This window comes from Falco cherrug, chromosome 9 (assembly GCF_023634085.1).
Source record: "Falco cherrug isolate bFalChe1 chromosome 9, bFalChe1.pri, whole genome shotgun sequence".
Classification (NCBI taxonomy): domain Eukaryota; kingdom Metazoa; phylum Chordata; class Aves; order Falconiformes; family Falconidae; genus Falco; species Falco cherrug.
This window is the reverse complement of record NC_073705.1, coordinates 52,056,012-52,082,336: the sequence shown is the minus strand read 5'-3', so window position 1 is coordinate 52,082,336 and position 26,325 is coordinate 52,056,012. Positions and strand designations below refer to the sequence as shown.

At 40.8% G+C, this 26,325-nt stretch overlaps 1 protein-coding gene across 4 annotated transcripts in view; it reads right to left on the bottom strand.

The window, feature by feature from the left end:
• TACC2 (transforming acidic coiled-coil containing protein 2) overlaps positions 1-26,325 on the bottom strand; it is a 129,567-nt gene that overhangs the window by 41,988 nt on the left and 61,254 nt on the right. For 3 of the 4 annotated variants that reach the window (XM_027805479.2, XM_055720123.1, XM_055720125.1), the window contains one exon: positions 2,292-2,455. In XM_027805479.2, coding sequence (XP_027661280.2) covers positions 2,292-2,455 — 164 coding nt within the window. Of the gene's footprint in view, positions 1-2,291; positions 2,456-20,654; positions 21,024-26,325 lie in introns of those variants that run through there. The other variant, XM_055720124.1, reaches the window with a different exon arrangement.

The following is a 26,325-nucleotide window of genomic DNA, read 5'->3' as shown; positions in this document are numbered from 1 at the left end:
CCAGGAGCTGGCGCAAACCCAGGATGAGTCTAGCTATATTTCACTTTCATCATATTTATTAAGCTGGTGTTGAAGTCAACCTAATTAAAAACTCTCTTCTTGGCTTTTCTGCAGCAGGGTCCAGCTGTTGCGCTAATGATATCATGCAGCACAACTGCAGCCATCTGCGTGAGTAATTATTATCAGATATAGATGAAATAATCCTTTAAACACTTACTATGCTTCCTCCTTCCACCCAAACACACGCTCCGTCACCAGCCTCATGTAGAAGACAAAGCCCCGCAGCTGGTGAACCAGCAGCCCAGCTGGATGTTGCTGCCTCTCCCTGTGTGTGCCCGGCTCTCCGGGTGCCCGTATTCCTTACTCTTGTACTGAAACCGATGTGTTTAGCTGTATGGGACCACCGAGGAACTCTGCTTCAGCTGCCCGTAACCCCCTAGGAAGGGACTCGTTCCCTTTGTGTGCAGTCACATGCATAACCTATGAGGTAAATAAACTACAAAATAACTGTTACTCAAATGGTTTATAAGGTACAAAACGTTTAGCTGTTCACGTTTCTGAAGAAGCATGCAAACACCTAAGCTACAGTCTTAATATTATTATTTTCTTCTAAAGATTTCCAAAGCAAATGAATGCTTTGTGTTGCCCTCCTACATTTGGATTTTTTCTGCATTACACGTCTTTCTCTCAAACAAATACCCTGTTGTATAACCGCATTTTGCATAATTTTGGAATGCTGAACATAGTTCTGTTTGTGGTAACTTGCCTCCCATGGACAGATCTTATTTGCAAATGAAATGCTTTCATCTCTGCCATGTAATGGCCTTCAGTACAGTTCACACTGGCTATGAATAGATATATTCGGTTTCCTACCTTTCTTCAGAAATATCTGAAAGAAAGGAGGGGGAGATCTGGGATGTAGGGAGACAAGAATCACATGTGCCAGGGAAACACATGTGTAATCAAGGGTTTGAAGATAATCTACTGCAGTAATTAAAACCACACTCCAATCCTGTTTAGCATATGCATTCTTTTGTTCTCTCAGCACTTACTTCCTAATCATTAGATTGCAAAAGATGAGAAAAAGGAAAGAAGATGGAGAATGAGTAACATGTTTTCCTACAATGAAGAAGGAACTGCAACAGCAGAAAGAAAAACATGTCAGGATGTCCCAATATTTCATTTTTATTTTGTCAAATCAGTTTGTTGAACAACTTTCTAGGTTCTTATAAACTTGTTTCATAAATCATGATCTTAAAATAGCATTCCTTAATGCATAACTCCCAGCAACGCTTTAAGTGGCTCAAGACATTTGTGAAACTTAGTAGTTACTTTCTCAAAGGTTTAAGTCAAAGCTGGACAGCCTTTATAATACACACACCAGCCTTGGACATCATATTGCCTGCTGCTAAACAGTCACTTCTAAAGTGGAAATGGATGTTTTAAAATACTGCCTGAAAATGCTATATATGCACCTTTCCAAATGAAATATAAGTGAGCTTTAGTCTGCTGAGGATAAAATCACTTTCATATAATTTATCCAGGTGATCGAGATGACTTGACTTTCAGATGGAAAAAAGACAGCATAATAGGGAATTCAATCTTAAACTGTTGAGCTGTCACCCGAAAGCCCAAACAAAGCTATTCTGGGCTAACAGTGCTTTGTACTCCCTTATATTCCATTATTCAGTTTGGAGAACAAAGACCGCTTTTTGGAGGGAAAGGATTTCTTTGGTTTTTAAAATGTAATAGTCCCTTTTTAAAGGCTATTTTCCCAGTATATACCAATTTTTATGTACATATATTATACATACATTCACACATACTCCCATATCCCTTCTATATAGCTAGTATCAGTATTTCTACTGTTCTAACGGGCTTTTTGTTCACCTTCTGTTTCAGGTGACAATACATTTGAACATAACGTTTTGTTAATTGTCAGTTAACAGTGCTCACCCAGGTAGCTGCATTGGTATCTCATACCTGCTTTTCCTACTCATCTGACTCTGTAAAGATCCTGCAGGATGAAGTTTGATCCAAAGGAAGAAAGGTTTTTCTAGAAAGCTCCTCTTATCTTTAATATTTATCAAATGTAATGGACAGATTCTCCAGTACTTTATTCCAAGAGGCAACAGGGTTTTCCCTCCCAGCACGCATTACTCCCAGCACACACAAACTTATCTTGCAGAAGGAATTTTATTAGCATCAGTTCCTTGCCTGTGCTTACAGAAACATCTCCCTGCAGCTTCACCTTCCTTAATAAGCTGTCCTGCTCATTACATGCTCATTACCTGTGTCTTCCGAGGGCAGCTGGGGTTTTATTTCTTGTTCAGCTATGTCTGCTACAACTGCTGCTGCCGCTGCTGCTTCAGGGGGTGGCTGCGGAGGTGAAGGTGGTGCCTTTACTGGTGTAGTGGACTCCGGGGTCTCAAATGCTTCTTCAGAGTCAGAGCTCCTGGTGAAAATCAAATGAGAGACTAGTGAGCAGACTGAAGACTGATGTTTGCGGGTCGTATTTGGAAATGCAGGGCTTTCTGAGCTGATGGCATAGACCTCAGCTACCAGGCTACCTCTGTATTTCCCAAAGGAGATTTGACACTACAGTATCCAGAGCAGAATATCATGGGTATGGTCTTCTCCATATCCAAGTATTTATGTCAATTATGAATTCTTTGTGTTGCAAAACTGAACACACACTTGGAAATAAATCCACCCTGCAAAGCCTGCTTTCCAGTGTGAAGGTGGCTCAACCACACAGACAACACTGACACTCCTGTGTCAGTCTCTAAAACTCTCCTTGGCACAAGCGTACCTAAATCAACTAAAATAAATAAATAGGACCATCTCAAGAGACTTTCATAGCTTCATCAAAAAAAAATCATCTAAAATAGCATCAAATTTCTGTGTGTGCTCCTACAGGTGAGAAAGCAGACATGGAGATGCCAGGTGCAGCAAATGGTTGTGTATCCTTCTCCCACAGAAGTACTACATTCTATTTTTAGCAGAATTTTACCCTAGCCCTTTTCAAACGGTAAGTGTATGGTATTTACACAAGGTAAGACAACCTGTAAAATGCAGAGTCCTCATATTATCAACAATCGTTTTGCAGCACCATGTGCTCACAGGGGCACAAACCCCACCGGGCCCCAGTGGGTTGGTGCCAGCCCAGCAAGGAAACGGCAGCACCCAAAATGGAGCCATTGAAATGAAATGCAGGCTTGAAAGGCAGCAACTGTACCATCTGCTCCTACAGGAGTACAGTGCTAGGAAACTGTTCTAGATCTGAAAACCAGAGATCTCGTTTGTTCTTAAACCGAACTGAGACCAAATTTTAGCTTATAAACATTTCTTCTTGAAGCCTTTGGGAACAATTAATGCAGTAACAACAGTGCCATATTCAATATGCACTCAACATATGTTCAATATATGTTCAATAAGCATGTCTGTTGGTCAGATGCAGATTTTTGCTGCTGGTCTGTAATAAAGTTAATTGACTACGCCGGTTTCTGAAAGGACAGGACTGATTTGCCTCTATCCATGATTGCGTGCACAGCTGTAGTCTCCACTGCTCCTCACGGCTGTCCACATTCCGCATGCCAGTGCAACAGGGACAAAATTTGCCATGAAATGGAAAACCATTTCATCCCCCAGAAGCACTCTACAAGCCATCCTCAATCAAGGACTTCTCTCGTTTTGTTCAAGTTAAAAGACAACTCTGAGCTGCCACATTCTGTTTGGTTTCTTGAAGCTCACGATTATTTTAAGCAGCTCGATGTCAGAAGTACAAGTACAGGATTTGCATTTGATTACATTTGCCTAAATCTATCATAGCATGAAGCTTTTGGTGAGCTGGGGAAGAAAAGACCTCAGAGTCACCCCTGAGAACTTGAGGAGCTCACTGGACCCGATTCTCCCCAGCTGCCTCCGCAGAATCCCAATGAGCTCCCACCTCCCTGCACACCATCAGGGCCACGCCACGGCTCAGCACCAACCCGTTTCATCACCTCTACTCCTATGCAAAGCAAAAGGATTTCTACTAGCTAAATAGCTTCAGAGATTTGCCTCAGGGATTTTTAGAGACTTTTTTTTTTTCCAAAAAAAACTTACATCACTGCCTGAGGAACTGCTCAAAAATAGCATGCCTGGCTTTTGATTATATCTGTTGCTGCAGCTCCCCAAAATACCTTCTTTGTGTCATTGTTTAAACCACACTCAGTCATCAGGCCACAAAACAGTCACACTGGAAGAGGTAGGCTGCAGCTTTTAAATTATGTCCCTTCAAAGATGCACCATGTTTTAAGTTCAAAATATTTTAAGCTTAAGAACAGCTAGCTGCAAAGAGCTTCTATAAATAAAGCTGCACAATAGGTATTCAACAAAATAACGCTTTCTCCTCCTTCCACAGAGCCAGTTGAGGAAACTTTAAGTTGAAGAATCTAAGAGAAACAGAGTTGTGTGATATCCTCCCAGCAGATAGGTGATTCTTGTGTCATAAAAATAAACCTATGAAGTTACCATCTAAACCAACAAAATGAAAGGTAATTCATACCTCTTAGGCTTTCACGATAATTCTTCATTGTGCTATATTTAATCAGTGTTTTACTCTCTTCATTTTGAACTCAAAGTTTTGCTCTGTAATACTGACAGAACAACATTTAGACTCTTCTTTCCAAATTGTCTGTATAGCCCATATAACATATACAGTAAATATATATATACCTGTAATATAACAGAAACTGACAAAAAAATATCTCTATTTTCATGTCCTACTTGTGTTTGTAACTGCGTTGTCAAACTGGTTTGATGGAGCAATTCTGTGTCCTCTTTTATTTAAATGGTGGAAAAACTCTGCACATGTTTAGCTCCCTTTTAAATGAGCTACCTTTGTTTACTTGGTCTCTTCCTTGGATGAGGTGGGCATAAGCATTTGAAGTAAAGAGAAATGTCTGTTCTCTTTTATTCATTGTATGAGCTTCCATTCTAAAGAACATCTCAAGTCCATGGACAGTCAGTTGTGGTGCCTGAGCTCCAGCCCAAGGCTTTGTTTTGCTAGTATTTAATAATCCCCAAAAGATTCTGATGCAGTACTCCTAATTTTCAGCTGCACCCCTCCATAAGCAGCAGTATAATCAAGAACTGTCTTAACTGTAACCCAAATGCTGCTGCATTTGTTATAAGAAGCAATCATGCTGGTGGTTAACAAAGAAAGCTCGATACCAGAAAAATGTTCCTTATCACAGCCTGGGATCTGGGAGAGGGCATAAAGCCTGGAAGCACATACCAGGACTATGCTACAAGGTCTACATTACATATATCCTGGAAAAATTAGGTCCTGTGTTCTGTATTCCTTAGTGAAAATACGGATGGTCTCTCTTGCATAGGATACTTCTCTTAAGACTACAGTCCTACTTTCAAACAGTAAGAAAAGATTTTCCCAGAACAACAGGATATCCTGTGAAAAGGAAATTACATATTTCAGCCAGTTCTATTCATAATGTCTCTTCTCTGAGAAATACAGGGAATACACAGAACAACAAAAAAAATAATGCTGCTGCAAAGTTCACGGTGTAAAACAGATTGCCAAACTGTGATATGCCGTGAGAATTGGCACCGACGCAAGGCTGCACAAGGAGCAGCCACCATGGATCCAGCTGTGGGCAGGCTCTCACGAAAGGAAGAGCCCTTTGTATCATCTACAATATTATTTTGATGCTCCAGCCAAGGATGAAGCAGGATGAAATTGTTACTGAAACCTCGGAATGAAGAACTTATCAACACCAATGTGATGTAGATAAGCAGACACTTCTTTATTAACGGCCCGGTGCGTGAGTGAGTCCTCTCACGACCAAAGCACACCAAGTTTCAAAATCATATAGCTTATATAGAACTCGTTCATACATATTCATTAAATATTCATGCATAAACACAGTATTTCCCGAAAATCATTAACATACTCTCCTCCCATATCCGATTCTGCGCAGTAAAGGTTAGAAAGGTCTGGAAATGGGTCTGGGGTATTATTTGGGTAGGTGGTCCATGAGTTGGTGGTCGTGATCTCCCCCTGCCGGAATTATTTTTTACTTAAGGTAACTGTTTCTTGGCAGGTAACTACGAGTTGCTTCACTCGACTCTCCCCAGTTCCCATTAATTCTACATTTTGACACTTTAGTACATTCTCCTAGGTTACATATAAACAATTATCTTGAATCTTAAGTCTGTTATCTAAGTTCTAAACATTCCTACTAGGTGATTCTGACCAATTCCTCCGGCCTTGCTACGGGGCTGTACAGAGGATTCCATAGCAGCTGTTGCTGTACAAATACAAGTTTCATTAAAAGATTTCTTATAACTCTATATTCCTATTAAAATAACTCTATAAAATCAAATGTGTTTCTATGAAATCAAATGTGGTTAATTAATTCTAACTAATAAAAAATCTGTAACAAGATGGCACTCATGGCTTTCAGAGATAGAGAACTCATTTGCTGGCCCCAGCTCATAATGTTGTGGAGATGGAGCGCTCAAGTGCGAAGTCTGAATCTCCAGGACCAGTCTGTGGGGCAGCGATGAAGGGAAAGCTACAGGAAAGAACATACATTCATGCTTCTCTTTGGCCAGCTTGGGAGATTAGTGGGAGCTTGTCTTTCTAACACATCATATTGTTCCATCTGTACCCTTTGGGTTTTGTACATAACAAGCAAAAAAGTGTAGATTGTAGCAGCTACAAAATGATTAGGTGATAGTAACAGACTATCAAATTACCAGAAATATTCTTTCAGTCCACTCTTTCATCTCCCTTCTCAAAAGATAGCCAGTAAACAGTAAATATAGCACATACAGATGGGGTTGAGAAGCAGGGAGAACCAAGAAATGCAAGAATCATACCAGACCAATACAATTTGGCAATGCTGCATCAGCTTGTGGAGCAGGAGCACTTCCACTCTCACCCGGCAACTCTGAGGTCTTGCCCAGCCCATTCCATAACTCTCTCGAGGAAATACTGAACGGAGTCACTAGGGCTGACTTTTCTTCACCTTTGGCCTTGCAGAAATCCAGCCTCGCAACTGACATTACCTTTTTTGTAAAGCGCAGATGTTTACAATTTTAAGTCCTCCCCCATTTCACAATGAAAAGTTGCCTTTTTGTCACTGTAGCTAGAAGGCACTCAATAAGCAAGAATGAGATTTCTTTGGTCCACTGCCTCTCCTCACTGTCTGCCCTCTTTGGGCACCACAGCCACTGAAGTGAGGTTATCCCACTTGCCACCTGGAAACTTGATTCTTTAAAAAATAGTTTGCAACAGAGCTGTGCCCTTCAGCTGCATCAGGGACCCTGCCACCTGTCTCGGGTTCTTCTGGTATTTACACTACAGCAGTATAATCGGTGCGAGAGTGCACTCTGGTTTCATTTCACAGGAATGAAAGGGATATCTGATACATAAAAGAAATTTATATGCAGGGCTCTGACAGAAGGACTGAGGTCAGCAGCAACACTTCCTGTGGAGGGCTACAAGGGAGCAAATCTGGAACCAGTATGTGCCAAGGGAGCTCCCCAGAGCTTTAGCAGAGTTACTTCACTTAAAGTCCAATCTATATAGAATTTTTATTTAGCATATAGCCTGCTTCAGAAAAAAAACCACACCCAAAACCCCATGCCTAACCACTTCATGGAGCACCAATCTATTGGTGTGCAATACGGACAGTTGGAAGAGGAACACGAGTGTGGTATTTTGAAGTTTTGAAGCCAGGAGCTGGAGTTGCATTACTGAGAAGTTCACTTATAAAGAAGTATTTTAAATTTGCATTATTAGTGAAACATGTTCCAGATTAACTGAGGTTTCTCATACCTGTCAGCAGTATCACTGATGTCCAGCTAGCACTCCATAAACTCATCCTTCTCACTGGTACTCCAAAAACTCTATCCACTAATTGTTTTGTCTCTATGTACCTTTGTTTTATTGACATCATACCAGAGGCAATAATTTCGTTCTCATGGAGTATTTGGAAATACAACATATTGGGAGGAAAAAAGTCAGATAATCTTACAACATGCACACAACAACAAATCCAAGCTGTGGTGCTCCGTCACCACCCAAGACTGCTTGGAGGGTAATGAAACAAAAGCAAGGACTCCAAAGCGTTATTGGAGAGCTGTTGTTTACAGGTTGCCCTCTAATTGTAGTGTCAGGATGTTTGGAAACCTACGGACATTAAGGACTGTTCTCAGATGATAAGCAATTCCTACCTGATCAATTTTAACTGGCAGTAACTTCTAAAGTCTTTTCCTGAGATACAGTTGTAACTCCCTGAGGGGGACAAGACAGAAATGGGTATTTTGTCTTTTTTCCATCTCATCTTTAGATCCACACATTCTTTACAACTGGCTAGAGCTGCAGTTCAAGGGGGAAATAGCTGTCCAAGTACATCCATCATCTCTGGGCCACAGAAAACCACACTTGAGTTACCTGCAGATCTGTTTCCCTGGGCCTTAAGAATAAACGGACAAATAAGAATGCACAAGGCACATGCATCTGTTACCAGAAGGACATCAAGCAATGCCTGGTTCCCGTACTGAGATTTCTGTGCATCAGAAGCACTAGCAGGGCTCTGAGACAAATGGGGAGTCCAAAGGTGTGGACCCACATGAGCAAGTGCTGGTATAAAAGCACTACCTGGGGCAACACCTAAAGGCAACGCACAGATTCCATCAGACGTGGCCCTCCAAAGCATCTGTAGCTGCTATAAAGTTAAGGTATAAATTTCACATGAGTATTTACCAAACAATTTATCATACACTGTGAGAAAAATCTAAATAAATAATAATAAAAAAAAGCTAACTTCTTATAACGTTCAGTTTAGTACTGAAGATGAATTTAGGTTTTCATTCTTGTAAACCCAGTTGGGAGATGAGCTGGAAATAAAAAGGAGTAAGTTCTGTAGTCTCACCTCCATCAATCGTTTTCAGAGATGATCCTCATAAAATCTACATGAATAATTTAGACAAGGATGCAGGACTGGCTGTCTATTTGTGGGGTCAATTTGTTTTGCATGTTACTTAAACAGGCACATATAGTGCACTGGCAAGAGCCACAAAGGCTGACAGATTTGAAAAGACAGTAACTTTAAGCTTTAGAGTTTCTGAAGCCAGAGAGGCAAGACACTCAGAGATGCACCTTAATTTCAGTCAAAGCTCTTTCACTGTGAACAGTCTGAATCCTTTCAGATTTCCTGGTCCATTTTCAATGGTTAAACTGATTTTTCCATAGTTTGTTTTTTTTAAAAAAAAAAAAAACAAACAAAAAAACCAAACCGAAACAAAAAACCGAACATTGAGGTAGGATGTTTCAGCAAAGCATCTCTCCAGATGAAGATGAATCCCACTCTCAGCTCTGACACTGAACAGCTGCACATACATAGAATCATCATAGAATCATGGAATGGTTTGGGTTGGAAGTGATCTTACAGATCGGATCGGATCGTCCCACCCCGTGCCCTGGGCAGGGCCCCCCCCCCCCCCAGCCCAGGCTGCTCCCAGCCCCATCCAGCCTGGCCCTGAGCACTGCCGGGGATGGGGCACCCACAGCTTTGGTCTTGGTTCGTTCACTTCTGCATCCACCTTAGGCCGGGATCTCTTAATGGCACGAACGGCTTCTTGCTGTTCTGCGTGCAGAGTCCAGTGAGGGAAAAAATACTGCTCAGTACACTTTATATTTGAGGGCGTTTTCCTTCTGCTTATATACAATTCAGTAACTGACAGTCTCTCGTAATTCATCTTGTGGTATCGCCCATGTTGCAGTTACACAAATTCGTAACACAGATATACATACAATCTCTCCTCTTTTATTTTTTTCTTCAGACTCTTACAGATATAATTCTGGATAATAATTCAAAACCACCGTGAGAGCCCAAATGGTAATTCTTTTCCTGGAGATAAAGTTACCCATTTAGGCCAGCAGCCATTAGCTGACCCGAGGGCCTACTCACAAGCACCAAGAATATTCCATAGCTACAACAAAAGGTCATTTTTATTCATCCCAGCACTAGTTTAAGATAATATCAAAGATGCATCAACTTTGTGTGCTATTATTTTTGCAAAGTTATTTGCCTACTCAGTGAATTCCAACTAACATGACATTCCGCAATAATTAGCTTCTCTTAACACGATGACTGTTAGCTATGTCGTTCTTTACCTACATGTTTTGAATATGAAACATCCTTACAGATTTTAAATTTTAATATTAAATTTGTATAGCAACATAGAGAAAACAAGGATGCAACGGTAGGCTATTTTAGGTATTCAAGATTAATATTTGGTGTCTGAATTAGTCTACCTATTCAAACGCAGCATCAAAACATGCAATATTAAAAAACAACACAAATATAAGGCATAAACCTCAGAAACGGTATTTCCCTTCTCTGATAAAATACACCATTGAAATGATAGACCTTCTCAAAAGAATTCAACAGCACAGACAACTCCGACAATGTTTTGCTCAGAGAACAGCAAAACCAGCAAACCTAGCCTACCACAGCTCAAGGGTGCGTGACTTTTCAGGGACCATTCACTGAAAATTATCTGCCTTGCTGCCTCTCACCCCATGGGGAATGTTCTCAGTGCTGAATCTGATGCTCATACTGAATCAGGAGCTGGGGGAGGTACTAACATGTCACTTAGATGTCACCAGACTCCATTTACAAGACAGTTCCTTTAGGGACATATTTCTGACCATTAACTATTAATGGATTTCTCTCACAGTGTTGTAAGGGTATTCAGTGACAAGATCATCTATGCTATGATTAAATAAATTCACAGCAAACCTATACTGTGAGGAGACAAACCGCAAAATGGGTCACAAGAAGGGGATGCTGAGAAGGAAACAGTTGGATCACCAGCCTTGTCTTCAGCTCACATCCTGCTCCTGCTGGCATGATAACTTTGTCTCACTGGAACATTACCACTGCTTTGTGCACACATGATGAGAATCCAGCCTTGCACATAAAATAAAATAACGTTTGGTACCCCCAGGATAGCCACAGGAAAACCAGAGCGTACCAGTCTCTGAGGGTCTGCTCCAATGAAATGCAAAATGCCCTAGACTACACCAGAAGTCAATGGGAATTCACAGCGTTCTAGTGACAAGTCTATACTAAGCAAATACATCACCTTATGGAGGAATACTTTTGTCTGCTATCTGGTATGTATGGCATATGTACAGAATATGGATCATATGTGTACCAGAAAAGGCAATTACACCTTGCGCTACCTTACTCACCTGCAATGCAATGTTGGTGCCCTGTTTCATAGGTTTCTGACTTGCAAAGTCTGATCATCATAACAAAATGTAATTTCATCACAGGATTATTTCAGCTTAATAATGCTGGAGAATAATTGTAGTCTTACTTTGTAGCACTCACCATTGCTGGCCTATAGATCTTCTCTCTATTTTTGCTTTAAAACTGGATATGGCTCAATGAGAAATAGGTACAACTCCAGCTTCTTTAATCACAGCAATTTAAAAACATTTTATAGAAGAAATCCCTTAACTGGAATGAAGATAATTTCCTAGGTATCTTCATTCTTTATCCTGTTGTCTTTCCGATGCATTAAACCCCTAATAGAAAGAATACTGTAGGACAGAAAAACAGATAGCATTTTTTTCAAAAAGGTTTTTGTGAAAGAACATATCAAAGCTGGTTTTAACAGAATTATGTTTTGCATTTATGGGTTTCTGCAGCAAAAGTAATATTCCACAAAACCATCCACAGCTTCTTCCTCAGCAGAGGTATTCTGCTTGACATAAGAGCAGGATAAATGTCACACGTTCATTTTATGGCCTGAGCTACAATGCACCAGCGAAGCATCCTTTGCAATTCTCACTTAAGAATAAAGCTTTTAAAGGAAATAAATCCCATTCCACTGAAACGACGAAGACCTACTTTAGTGCAATGCAATTACACAAGAACTCATATTGACACTGATGTGTGCAGAAAGCAGGGCAGGCATGCCTCTCCAGAGAAGGATTTTAATATTATTTCAGCACAAACATTCCTACAAGAGCCATGGCAAACATGGCTCCCCAGAAAAATAACCGCTATTACATGAAGGTGATACTTCCTGGCCCACAAGTGATGTGTCATGACAGACACAACATTTCATTTAGGGACACAAGGGAGGAATTCATGCTGCACCGTGCGCAGAAGCAGCCAGAGTCGTTTCCCTCCTTTGTGCAGCTTTCTGCTTCTCCTCCACGCCAAGGGTGTAACATCCTCTGCTGCCCCAGCCCATCTCAGGCAGTTCAGCTGAAGTGTTAATGATTTGCACCAGTGTAAATTTGGTGTGAATGGGTAAATATGGCTCAGTTATGTACTGCTGATGTAACGTTACTGAGCGACTTCATTGCTTTTCCAGTAACATTTGTCCTCCAACATCAAGTCCTTGGACAGCTTAGTGTCTGAGCTGAGATACAAGAATTTGGATTTTCTTTTTTTATGTAGGTGAGATAACAAAAATAAAGTGCTATGGCTTCCCTTTTCAAATCATTCTGTAGGACTTCAGCAATGGAAAATAGTATCTTGTATGTTATCCAAACCACACAGATAAGTTTGGAAATGTATATTCTAGAATAGATTGTGAAAAGAAACTTATGAATCCTTTAAACATTAATCACTTACTATAAAAAGGCCATTTTTTCCTTACACGGTGGTTATATTTCAAGAACAGGATTAGAACTGCAGTGGAGGAGAATTAAAAGAGCATAATCATCTTAAAAATAATGTTGACTTTTGGTTTTTAGCCTATTGTATTGTAAGTAATCTTCCTACCATAACTGATATGGGAAGAAGGAATTATTTTTTCCTGCTTTTTCTGCTTTTTTTCTGCAGCAATTTTGAGAGCATTTTGTGCAGAAGCCAAATTCACACTCCCCCAACAAAAGCCATTTCCTGCTTTCACACAGCAACCAAAAAGAAATGTCTCAAGCTGTGGGAAACCACATCTGAAGGAAAAAAGACTGTGGGATATAACATAACATACTTGCAGCAGCACTTAAAACTAAAATAATTTTTCTAACTGATTAGCAAGAAGTTCCCCATATTGCTTTAAATCATGTTAAATTTATCCTTTTTATTCCTTCTCCTGAGATCTATCAGGGTATGTTTTTCAACACTACTGATAAAAATGAATAATGAAATGAACCCTCATCCTTTCTGGCCAGCCTGCTTTCCCTTTTACTGGCTTCAATCTGAATAATGAAAACATTTACGCTACAGAAACAGGACTCAGAATTGAAGATTTTTTTTTTTAATCCCTATGCTCTTTTCAGGCAGATGCTTTATTCTCAGAGGAACAACAAGAAAATACCACTTAATTAAAGGCACTCATCTTCAGACATCACAACAGCAAATACAGTAATGTGTCCCTGAATCACCAGAGGCTGCTAAATATTCAAACACATAAATCTCTTAAGAGATGAGAAGAAACAGTAAAGATGCAGGATACCCCAATATCCAAGGCAGAAAATATTTACCACAAATATAGTTATAACCAGTTAACACATAATAATCCCAGTCACCCTTTGTTCACCCTAGTAGGTAGGGATTGGTATTCGAATCAGCAGTTGATGTTGAAGTATTTCATGCCCATGGCAATATCTTTGCTCTGCCTTTAGCACCAAGCTCTAAAGTTTTAATCCAGGAAACAACATCCTGCTATCTATTTTCTCAGAAAGCACCCAGGTGCCTGTGCTCACTGCTATACAGCACCACGCAATGGCTTCAAGGGAAAACAATCAATAATTCATTGGGAGTCAGAGCCATAGGTTTGAAACGGCTTTGTTTATTGGAACTACCTTTTAAATGTAACAAGGCTTTCCAGAGCCACATCTCTGCTCTGCCACAAAGCTCAAAAGCCGGAGCTGCGGACAGAACAGCAACTGTGAAGGCCAAAGATGAATATACGACACCCGTAATCCCTGGGGGACCAGTTTATCTTGAGAGGCATGGAGATTTGTGAAAATAGTGAGATGTGGAAATAAGACCGTGCCCCTGTAATGCTTATGGTCCTGCCTTTCACAAAGGAGATAAGGACTACATGGAGGGGGAGAAGAAGGGAGGCAGGGCATCCCTTTGATAAAAGGGAACGATGGAAGAAAAGAGTCCCTCCGCACCCAACCTGCTCCGTATTCTGCCAGTTTTACTCCTGCACAGCCTGTGCAGGCTTTACACAGAACCTCACTAACCCCTTATTCCTCTACTTCAGCGCATGAAGGGGCTGCATGGATAGAAACATGGCCAGGAAGCAAGAGCAGCGAAGGACCAAAAAAGTCTCAGCCTCAACAACAGCAAAAAAATCTCTCATTGGGCTATAATAATTGCATCTCCTGACTTGGGGGTGGGTGTGATCCTCCTGCTGAGGTTTCTCACTGACTTCAGCAGAGCTGCGGCTTTACCTCTCCCGCAGACGCACTGTGCTGCTCCAGCTCTCAAACTGTGCCTTTCGGTGGGTGCTGCGTGAACGCCCAGCTCAGGGAAGTGCCGACTCAGCACAACAGCGTCCTGGAAAAAGCAATCCCTGATTTGCAATGGCACCTCACCAGCTGGCAGCCAGCTGTACTGCCCACAGCTCTGCCAGGTGAGGAACAACAGCACTGAACCTTCCCTACCCAGGCTCCTGCTTTGGAAGGGGACACTCCTGCACTCGGGAAGTTAAACAAAGGGATTCAAATTCCTTGCTTAGCCTCCTCCTCCTTTAGCAACCAAACCCTTTTCCAGCACAACACTGGACTCATTTCTAATGAGAGCAATGAACTGTTATTAACAAGACCAATAAATGCAAGGTTTCTATGCTGAAGGAAACCAAAACCGAAAAGCAGGAGCTCATGTGATTCTAACTACTACTAGGTTTCACATACAATCTGGTCCATATTTAGCCCTAGAAACAAGCTTATTTTGTTTAGGAAAACCCTGTCTTGTACATCTGAACATAATTCTATGGATTCTGTTTAATCAAAATAAAATAAACTTGAAACGAAAAGCCCCAGATCTTCCCAAAGTCTACTCTTTATCCCAACAGAACCAATGGCCCCAGTTCTTCCCCCGGAAAGCAAAAGGCTTTCCAAGCACCCATTCATCTCTTTAATCAGTCCTCCTAGCAGAGGGAGAGGAGCTGTGGCAAACAGTACTGTGTGGAAGCAACAAACAAAATTAATAGAGCTCTACAATTACCCTGAGGTCTGTTTCAGAGATATCTACAGTTGCTTAAACCAAAATTCAGTTCACACGCTATACGTTTAGACAGTCTACGTTGCAAACTCCACTTTGGTTTCAAGAGCTAAGGAGGGATGTTACTGTCTTGTCTAGTATCACCATCAATGAAGGCTCTCAGGCCAAAATGTGCCTTAAAAGAAACCTTTGAAACCTAAGACTGGTGGAAAAAGGAAACTAATTCAATTTTTTTCCCATTGAGCTGGCTCTCTGACGCTAACGGGAGTACAAAATGTGAAATCCAGTCTGCTACTATATTCAGATGCCTTTAAGGATCTAAAGGGAAAGGATACCTTTTTTTCTTACAAGGTTTTCCATAGTAAAACCAGTATTTGTTTGTTTATTACAGCAAACACGCCCACTTCCTCAAAGAAAATGCAAACTATATTGAAATTCAGCTATAATTAGAACTCTGCCTTTTGCCACAGAAAAGCCTGCGTATCTGGACTAAATAAGAAGTCTGTTACATAGCTAAATCCTTACAAAGCATTAGACATGGACAAGGGAGCGGTATCTATGACATCAGTAAAATACAAAAACTCTCTACGGGTGTAAAGTCTTAAAACAAAGGAAATGTGTTTATAATAGACAGAACCACTTTTCTATGTACTATAATCATGTTAGAGAAACATTAAAAGCACCCAGACTATTACGTCTTCAAACACACAGGACTGAAAAGCATCTTTGATTTAAATTTAACAAGCAGTTATTTTGACTGCTGGGTCAAGCAAAGCAAAAAGCAAAAGCAGACAGGGAAACAGCTCTGACTGTAAGTGACAGCCACAATGCATGTGCAGGAACACCTTTTCATTCATGTTTTTACTACCTCACATCAGTTTGTATTTTCCAATTTGCCCGTATGTCATAATACATAATAGATGACAGCAGCGCCATTATGCATGGCATAGGGCACACCATTCAGTATAGAGAGCTTTATAACATACACATATTTTCCAGATATGTGGCCTGCCTTGCTAATGGAATGGTGAGTGATTCTGGGGTCTTTTTATTTTGTTTTCAAGTTTAAACATGACCTGCCTACTTCTAGTGACAGATGTAGCAGTTGATGTAATAACTCTCATATCAAAGGAAACGCTGTCATTGACTTCAGAGATGCGATCCTTTGGACTCAAATGAGGGAGGCTGGAATAAAAGACAGGGGTGCTTGACAGAAGAATTTTCTTGTTACTTCTGGTCCATTTTCTCTCAGAGTAAAACACCCCCCACATCTTCCAGCAATTCACCCTGTTCAGCAGACAAGTCTAGTAGATAGAGTATGCCCTACTTACTGATGACTGTCAATAAGAGGAAGAAGAAAACAAATTTACGTAGAATGCTGACAATAGGCAGTACTATCTGTCAAGGGATTAACTCAGACGAAACACCAATTCAGTAACAGAAGCCTCCCATCCTCCCAAGGTCCACATTATTTCCAATTATTTATATATATTTATATATATATATATATCTCCCACTCTTCCATGTATATATACATCAACATGACTTTCCTATGTATGAGCATATAAAACTACGCAAATATTTTACCAGCCTGGTTTCTTTCAGACTTTTAAGAATGATTCAGACCTTTAGGTCTGGGAGATAGAAAAGTAAAAAACTTGGTAGCAAGCAAGGGCTGCAGTTTTGTACGTATGCACAAATAACTTTTATATATACATGTGTGCACACACATGCACACACAGAACAGCTGCTCACATCTCATGCACAAGGTGGAGTTAACCCAGTTTAAATTTCTCTGAGTCTTTCCAGCAATCAAACAACAAATGAAAAGACCATGGAGCAGAAGAAATATTGAAAAACAACGCACAAGGGCACCAGCATCTTGGCCTGCTACCAACGATCAGTAACATTCAATTTCTTTCTTGGAGCCTGATCCAGCTCCCACTGAAGTCAGTGGGCATTTCACCATCAACTTCAGTAGGAGCTGGCTCAGTCTTCAGTCATTTTCCTCTTGGATTGGCAAGGGATGAAAATGTTAGAGATGCAGCATAGAGCTCCTGATGGGAGGAAATAACACATCATCAGCCCTCTGGCTGATGAAGAAATGGGCACTGAATGTAAATCCTGCCCAGTTGCTGCAAGGACAGCAAACATAATGCTCCACAAAAGGAAGGTGTGGTTCATGTTCAGGAGAAAGGAACCCTTTCCACCAGAGAAAAAAAATTTATTCATTCAGAGATGACATCTGGTGAAAAGCTACCAACACTTGAAAACCTAGCAACATTTCCAGCTTTCAAATACTTAAAAAGTATTTCCAAGAGATAGAAATATATTGCTACTAAAAAGAAAAACACTGATATATAGGTGATAGCACTTGGCAAGCTGAATTCTGTTCACATCCTCAGCAGGACAAAACTGGTGGCTCTGCGTAGCACAAACAGTGCATGCAAGGAAACAGTCACAAGTGCACCAGATGTGAGCATGTATGCACCTGAACAATTTCACGCACACTAAACATCATCATACTGTCATTTGCTTTTATTTCAACCGAGTCAGTCCTATTATCTGATTGAAATGTGCACTTGATTTAGCTAAATCTGTGACCACCAGGGTGCCTGCTGCAATTTGCAAAGCACATGACAGTGCTTATAATGTCAACAGCAAGGTCTGAACCACACTACTTTTATCTGCTGTTAACTTTTATTGTCACGGGCTTCCCTTGGGCTTTCCCTTTTTTATCATTCAAAATTGACTTTTCTTTTTTTCTTTAAATAAAAGGACAGTTGCCAACTGCCAGTGGCTGAGTCGCTAACAGTCCACAATGAACAACAGAATACCCCAGACTGTCAGTATCAATATGGGGTTTATTACAAATACTTTTATCCTGGCTGAAACAAATTTACATTAAAATTTGGAATTTGGCATACACATGCAAAGAGAGCATACTTAGTCATTGATACACTCTAAAATCTTAACCTAGACCCCTTTCCAGCATCAATTCTACCATTAATTCCTTTCTATGACTTTCCCTAGTGTTCAGCAAAGAAGTCCATTATAGGACACTTTGGAGGAACTCCTAAACCAGCAGCTACTTAAAGAATTTGTTCTCTCTGTACTTTCTTGATGCTAACAGAAATCTATTCCTGTAATGATTTCTGATTTACACCCCTCTAATGAACTCAGGGCATCCAAACCCAGCCCTGCTTTCCCTTTGTTAAGAAGCTGTCTCCACCAGGCAGGCGGCCTCTGCTGAAGGCTAGAATGGTGATTTCTGGGATGCTGTAACTGTATGGGCAGTTACCCAACTTGCCTGGGACATGGCCAGATGTTTTTGCCTCTGAACAGTAACTGCCATTAAGGAATTTGCTTGTGTGTGCAAAGTAAGTTAAATGTAACATCATTAAAAAAGCACTGGTAAAAGTTACAGTGATTAGGTTATAAAGTCAAAACCTCAGACCAGAACTGATTACCATGATATCCTACGAGGACCTTCTTGTTTTTGGAAAACAGACCCGTACTCTCTGAAGGATAAAGAAACCCCTCCATTCTTACCTCATTGTAGAGACTACTTAGTTGGAGTGAAGAAAATGGCACATTCTTACAGTGATTTGTTTAATACAAGACTAGTAATATCTTTCACAAACTCTTCCAAAGGACATCAACAGTTCCTGAATGATGCCTGTGCTAAAAGTGTATCTGTTGATTACGCTGGGCCTTAAAAGATCATACCAAAACCCCACAGGAATGACTCACTGCAAAAGGTTAGTATACTTATATAGAAAAGGTGTCACTGAAAGAGATGACAATATAATTTATTCATGTGCCCCCAAAATCTATACATATATATACCTTGATCGATATGTTCTTCAACAGAATGTATTCTTAAAAAGCTGTGAAAAATGGAGATAAAAACCACTGAACCCTCCTTTAGCTACATCTCTTTTATTACCTACTCCTTGGATCACTGCTAAAAATCAACACCAATCTGTGCAGATGAAAATGTAATTTACAGGACTTTAAAGACAATGAGGCATCAGTTTATTCCACCGTATTACTAAAATAGATGCTGTATATAGGAATGTCAGTACTATGTAAGATAGAAGCATATAGAAAAAAGATTTTAATTGGTGAAGCTATACATCAAAGGAACAAAGGATGCAGAAATGCTGTTAGGCCTGTATCTTACAAATATAACAAGACAGTAGCAAGCAAAGCTATCTGCTGATATACTGGAATATGACAATACGGAGCATATACCTACTTGTAAGGCCTATTATAGAGGCAAAACTATCAGTCACCATTCCCCAATGACTCTGAAGCACTTATCTCAAACGTACAAATGATGTCTCAACTATAATCAGATCTACGTTAACAAGCAGACATTACATTTAAAAAAAATTTAAGAGACCTATCTGAAGCTAGTTTATAGACTAGCCCTAGTGGATAAATACTTAAAACTTACACTATCAGAAATTAACTCTGTGTTCAGACGTGTTAGATAAATGTGATTTATGTAACTGAAATGACAATAGGAGACAAGGCAATTCTTCTAAAATCCATTCAGAGGTAAGGTCCATGCTCTAGCATGATAGCTTAGTAGTTTGGGGTGGAGGGTTAGGGAGAAAAGACTGTTGCCTAAGTAAGCTAGTAAATCCTCAACCAATAAATGACAAAATCCTATTTACAGATGGGAAATGACTCTGCTATTTCTGCAGGCACATACATATTTGTGCACTTTCATATATGATTTAGCCAACTGAAAAAGCAGTAACTTGTTCTGAACAAGCACTAATTGTTCGCTTTTTCCTCCCTCCCTCCCCCCAGCGAATCTTTCAGAGTTGGCCTTCAGCGAGAAGAGATCTAAGGACACTTTGCTTATGATTCATCAGAGGATATAATACCATGACAGGGACGGGTGCTGACAAGGGTGATGTGACCTGAAAAATAGTGTCTGTATAGAGAAAAGCAAAAAGAAGCTCTGAGAAAACAGTGAAATGCAGCCTCACGCTGTGCATTTTAAATAGAAAACACAGAGGTGGTGGGTTTAGGAGGGGGGAAGGGGCTGGTTTTTTGTTCACTGGAAATGGTCATTGTGTTTGATTGATTATGCATCCAAAACATAAAAAGACAAAACATATGGTACACAGCTAGTGCTCAACACAAACAGATCAAGGCGGTCAGTCCAAGCCAGGTGTCTTCATACTAGGAAAGCATTATAAAATATAACACGCAATATTCAGCAACACCTTAACTATGTCTCCAGCTGAACACAGTTAGCATTAAACAAAGGCCTCAGACAGCAAAGTCAGCTCCTTCACGCGCCGCACAGGTTAAGTGCAGAAGGGCTGCAGGCCCAGCAGCACAGAGGGAAAAAAAAAAAAAAAAAAAAAAAAAAAAAAAAAAAAAAAGAGGAGAGCAAAGGGAATCCACACTTACATGGCCTCTGACGGTTCCCGGTTCAGGCTACCTGTCTCTGCCTGCTGCAGAGACTGCGACCCTCCCATCCTCAGCGTGCCCTTGGGTTGAAGCTAGACACGAGCAAGGCCAGCTTCCTCCGTAATTCCACCAGCAAGGAGCCCTGAGAGCTCTGACTGTGCAGAGGCTGCGATACTGCAGTGCAGATGGAAACAGCTGCTTGCATCAGTGGCAGCACAAGCAGAAACACTTCAGCAGCAGCTTCTCTTCTCAGAACTGTTGCCAGTTTTGGGGTTGTTTTTTCTTTTCTTGTCCAGATGAACAGTATTTATAAAATAAAATCAAATCCCAGCCACTGTGACAGGCTAATCATCTGCTAAACATCAGTGGTCCAAACAGCTACGGTGCAAGCGCCTCTAACACAGGACTATTGGCTATTGAAACTGGCTTGGAAAAAAAAAAAAAAAAAAAAAAAGAAAAAAAAAAGAAGAAAAGCAGACCCTCCCTTTAAGCACACATTGTCAGCTACTGTGGCTCCCTAAGGACCTACAGGCAGGACCATTATATTGTGTTGACTCAGCTGATTTGAAATGCAAATGCACGTGTGCACTGGATGCCATGCATACATTTTCCTCTAAAAACAGGCAAGTTGTGCATATTGGGATGATTGCAGAGAGGATTAACAAGCAGAACGGCTGCTTCTTTTTTTTTTCCTTTTAAACAAATGAGCTCATCCCTCTTGCAAAAATGGAATCTTCCATGAGGAACGTAGGGAGAATATCATGAGCAGCCAAGGTAAACAAGCCAATGTGGGAGCGGACCCTACTCAGCACAGCTCCATCCAACAGATCGGTGCACTTAACTGCCTTGCTTCTGCCTGCACAGACCCCCTTCCTTGCTGGACGATGAGGTGGAGAACTGTGGGGATGCTCATCATCTAATATGGATGTGATTTGTGATGAGGATCTTTAAACCCGGAAAGCACAAGCCCAAGCAAAGAGCATTCCCAACCCTACAAATAAGCTTATTCTTTTGCCACCATGGAGGTATCGGGGTACTGGGAATTCAACAAGCTGAAAGGGCTGCGCACCGTCACTCTCCACATCACCATCTTTAGCAAATAACAGATGCTCCATATAAGTTATGTATCGCATCACTGAAGAAGAAAAAAATCAGTTGCACTACCATCTACACTGAGAATTAAACTCTAGGGACACAAATGACTTGAAGCTATGTAACAATTGTGGATACGTGCAGGGCAGAGAGGTCAAAAGGATCAGATAAATTTAACAGAAATATTAAAAGAGACTAAGTTCTAAACACCTACTACAGCATGGCTTTCATGTTTCAGTGGAGGCCTTACTAGACTCACACCTTAAACAGCTTCGGGGGTTTTTTTTTTCTCTGCTTGCAAGATGGAAAATCCAGTGGGGTTTGCTTACTTTACAGAAACAAGGACTGCTGTGTACATGTGCAAGGTTCTGTCTCTCTGGGTGACCCATAATAAATTGTTCTTGGGATAAGAAGAAACAAAGATGCTCAGTGAACACGAAGCACATTTCATTTCCAGAGACTGCCTAAAATTAAATCCTGTTTTATGAACAGCATCAAAGTAAACGTGCCTTCTCTGTTTTGTTTCTTTTTTTTAAACTAACGGGAAAAGCTAGTGAGCCAGCACTTTGTTTAGCCACAAACTTCCAAGCAACTTACAATTTTGGGGTTATTTCATTTCTGGTGAAAGCCAAACCCTTGTTTCTAGTAGTGTCTCATTGCTCAACCCTCATCTCAAGTCCCCCATAGAAGCAGCAGCACTGCCTCACTGGGAGACTGAGCTTCAGAATTTCTGGTGCCTGGCTGGGTGCCTGAGACACGGTTAACTCCCAAGCTCTGCATCAGAGCCCAGCGCTGATGCTCTCTTGTCAAGGTAGTGGCAGCTTATTACACCGTCTGTATTTGCCAGCTTCCAGAGGAAGGCTTTCGCTACCTGGGCAGCCCAATCTGCCCAATCAGTCATTTCCAGCCATCACTGCATAGGAGATGAGGAACCAGACTCGTCCCAGGCACTGTCACAACTCTGCAGCTCTCAGAGCAAGAGATGAAAACACAGGACACTGTCAGTTGACAGGTTTGCACCTCTTCTGTCTATAAAACACAGGCTGCTTTTTAGTCCCTTTACAGCAATATTTAGTTCACCAGACATTTACCAGGATGCCATGAACCAAACATTACCAAACAAACATGAACATACATTACCAAAATGCCATGAACAGGACAATTCTGTTAATGACAGCAAATCAGCAGAGCCAAATAAAACCACAACCCATTGTGCAAAATTTTAACGTAATGTCAGGTAAACACTTGTCAGGAACATTCCCAAGCAAGTAAACCACAGAATTTGAAGAAAGTGTATGAAAAGCATCATGTACACTCTGGCAGTAGATTTGAAATGGTTAATAACTCCAGTATTGCCATCCAATATGGGAAATAAATGGTACCAGCCAGCAGGCTAAAATTACATGGCTGTATTCAGAGATCTTATTAGTTGAGGTTACAGCTCAGCTTCTGTTTTGCCTGTGGTAGCTCTACTGAACTACAGAACATAGGTCTACTGAATATCATAAGAGCTTGTTACTGGATTTCATTTGTTACAGAGAAAAGGAAGACACTGGGGGAAAAAATTCCCTAGGAAGGCAAACACCATATTGAGAAAGTAAAGCCCTAACAGGTACCTGGAAGCCGAGACGGAGAACACAGGCACTGTTTGCCCTGTTGGGGAGGGAGAAACAAGAATATTGTGGCATCTTCCTAAGAAGTGTAAGTACACTTAAAATGCCTGTGTCAACTCCCTCAAGTTTCACATGTTTATCTATCAAATAAACAAAGTCCCAGTAAAAAAAGGCTTGCATTGAATCCTGTTCTGAGTCAGCATGGTCCTTTCAAGAGTTGTATAGTAGAGAAAGTTTTTATCCCATTCTCCAACACTTCTATGCAACAGACATTCAAGTTCCACTAGAAATCGCAGGTCTTGGTTAACATGTTCACGGACAGAGTGCAGGATCAAAGGCTTCAGCCTTTCGGGCCCAGCTACGCCCCTGGTCTCTTTGCACGGACCGTCCAGATTAGCAGGAGGCTCTGGTCTATTGAGGGGTGCCACAGACAAGGTATTCCCTCCTTTTCCCCTCCCTCTCACCCCAGTTCATGTGCACAGCTCACGGCACAGCTCAGAGCTTCACCACGAGGACAGCTCACCGCCTCTATGCAGCCCCTGCTTATAAAGGGGACAGGGTTTAACTCTTCTCTTTGAAAAATAACCATCCAAGCAGCTCAATTACAGCAATGTGAACTGGAGTACTGGTAAAACAAGAACATGAGCTGTAACACTAGTGAGATCCTGATGGACGTGCTGCTGTCAGTTTAGTGTCAATACTTCATTGACTGGCCAGAAGAGAGCTGCTTGGTGCCTTAGGAAAATGTTTCAGACCGAAAAGGAAGGAGCTTAGTCCATTATACCCAAGGGCACCTGCACAAAGAGAAATTACATGCTCAAAAGCAGTGGCAGCTCTGACCAAGTACTGCATCAAGAAGATACAATGACAGAAACCAAAATTAGGACAACAAAATCAAATCAGCCATTACATGCAAATTCCTACCAGTGAGTGCAGTTACCTCAATGGGGAGGGAACATATTTAATAATTTTAAGAGTCCAGACTGCGATGGTCTTTCAAAAAAAGATAAGCTGTAACTGAACCTTGGACTTGAATGTAGAATCTTGACTTGGAAGAATTTAAGCTTTCTTCATTATAGGCTGCACAAAAATACATGGCTCTAGACATGTTACGTATATTTCTGTGCTTCTTTACTCACTACACATTTTTTCAGTCCTAGGACACCTAAAATTTCCTTTTTTTTTTTTTTTTTTGTGCTCCTTAGTCTTATCTCCCTCTCTAAAGTGATCAAGAGAGGATCCACCTTGTAATTTCCACTTGCCTTGAGAAGAATCACTTAAAAGACATCCTCAAGCAATGAGCTGCTAAAGCTGCCGTTGAACACTACAAAGCATTTGTTACCCTTCACCTTGGTTCTTCACTTTATCTGGTTAACTCTAATCCTACATTATGCTCAGAGATGTGCCAGATGGAATCTTTGCAAGATCACATTGATTTTGTGGGTTTTTTTCCAGTCAAGTCATTCCATGATCCAGCTCACTGCCTGCACTCCTGCACCGCTGTGGGAGAGGGACAGTGGGACAGTGGCAATACGTAACGCTTGTGCTGTCATCAAATCCTTCACAAAGTCACATCTAAGCACAGAAAGCAACCCAAGCCCTTCAATCTCTTTGTCCCCAGAGGTGCAATTCAGACCACCATTTAAAACTAATTCTTTGTTATTTTGAAAAGTTACACCCCAAAGAGAGAACCTAAGCAAAACCTCCTCCTGCAGGGTCATGCAAATTGTCAAAGGAAGGAATGACCATTTGCTGCTACCAGGTAGCAAAGAGCAGTGGAAGAAAAGCAGGTTTCTTTCCTTCTCTCACTTATGTGGCAACTTTGTGCTATTTCAACTGAAAGACCAAGTATGAAAAGTTACCTCACACATGCAACAAATGTATCCCATTTTGGTTTACTGGAAAAAAACAGTAAAATATTAACATGAACTGTAACACCTACGTGCCAGTAGTGCCTAGTAATAGGCATGTAGTCCAGTTCATGTCCACAGTATAATTAATATATGATTATAGTCTATAATTAGCAATTTAAAGACACATTCATCACCATCCTTCAAAGATCCAGTTATCTCTAAGTTAATCCCATTCCAAGAGAGAGAAATCAGAAATTCAGCCCTAAAGTAAGAATGGCAGACCTTCAGGTTGAAACCAGTCCTGTTGGTTTTGGGGTTTTGGTTTTTTTTGTAGCTGGGTTTTTTTAGGGGTTTTTTAATGGGCTTAGAGTGGGGTACTGATTCATGACTGGAGAGTGTAAATGAAATTTGAGCATTAAAATAATCAGCGAGTGTTAAATCAGTGCAATATTTCTCAATATACTCTTTAAGAAAAATAGAAGTAATTAGTTCAATTGCCTCTGTACATTTCCTGGCATAACACAGCCCTACCTGTGTTACCATGATATAAAATCATACACCACAAAATAACATGAGGAGACACTAGGTGTAAAGCTTCACAGATTTAACTTATTCTTATAGATCAAATACTTTGATAAACACATTGTTTACTCCACCATTTATCTAGATTAACGCAGTGCAAGTGCTTTATTTGCATTGGTACACTGTTCATGAAAAAGCACAATGTCTCAGGATTTTAAGCCTGAGCACACCGACAGAGTATTTCCATCTGCTAAGTCAAAGAAAAGTGGAGTGACCAGTGATGATGCAAGCAGGATGGACGCTGCAGTTCACAGGAAATGAACACTAAAATGGGTTTCAAAATAGAAGTAGAAATAAAAATAAGAAAGTGCCCCCCACCCCACCCCCATTGATCACTGTTAAATTGCTAAGGTCACTGCTTAATCTAAATTGCAAGTGAGATTAATGGCATTAAGAGTTATGAATAACCAAGATGCCTGCTTAGTTATTGAAATTTGCTGCATGGGAAACCACTGCAAAGATAACAAAAGGGGCCTCTGCACAGTGCTATTCAGGATGGCAGGGGGGCTACAGTCTTTCAGAGGTCGGCAG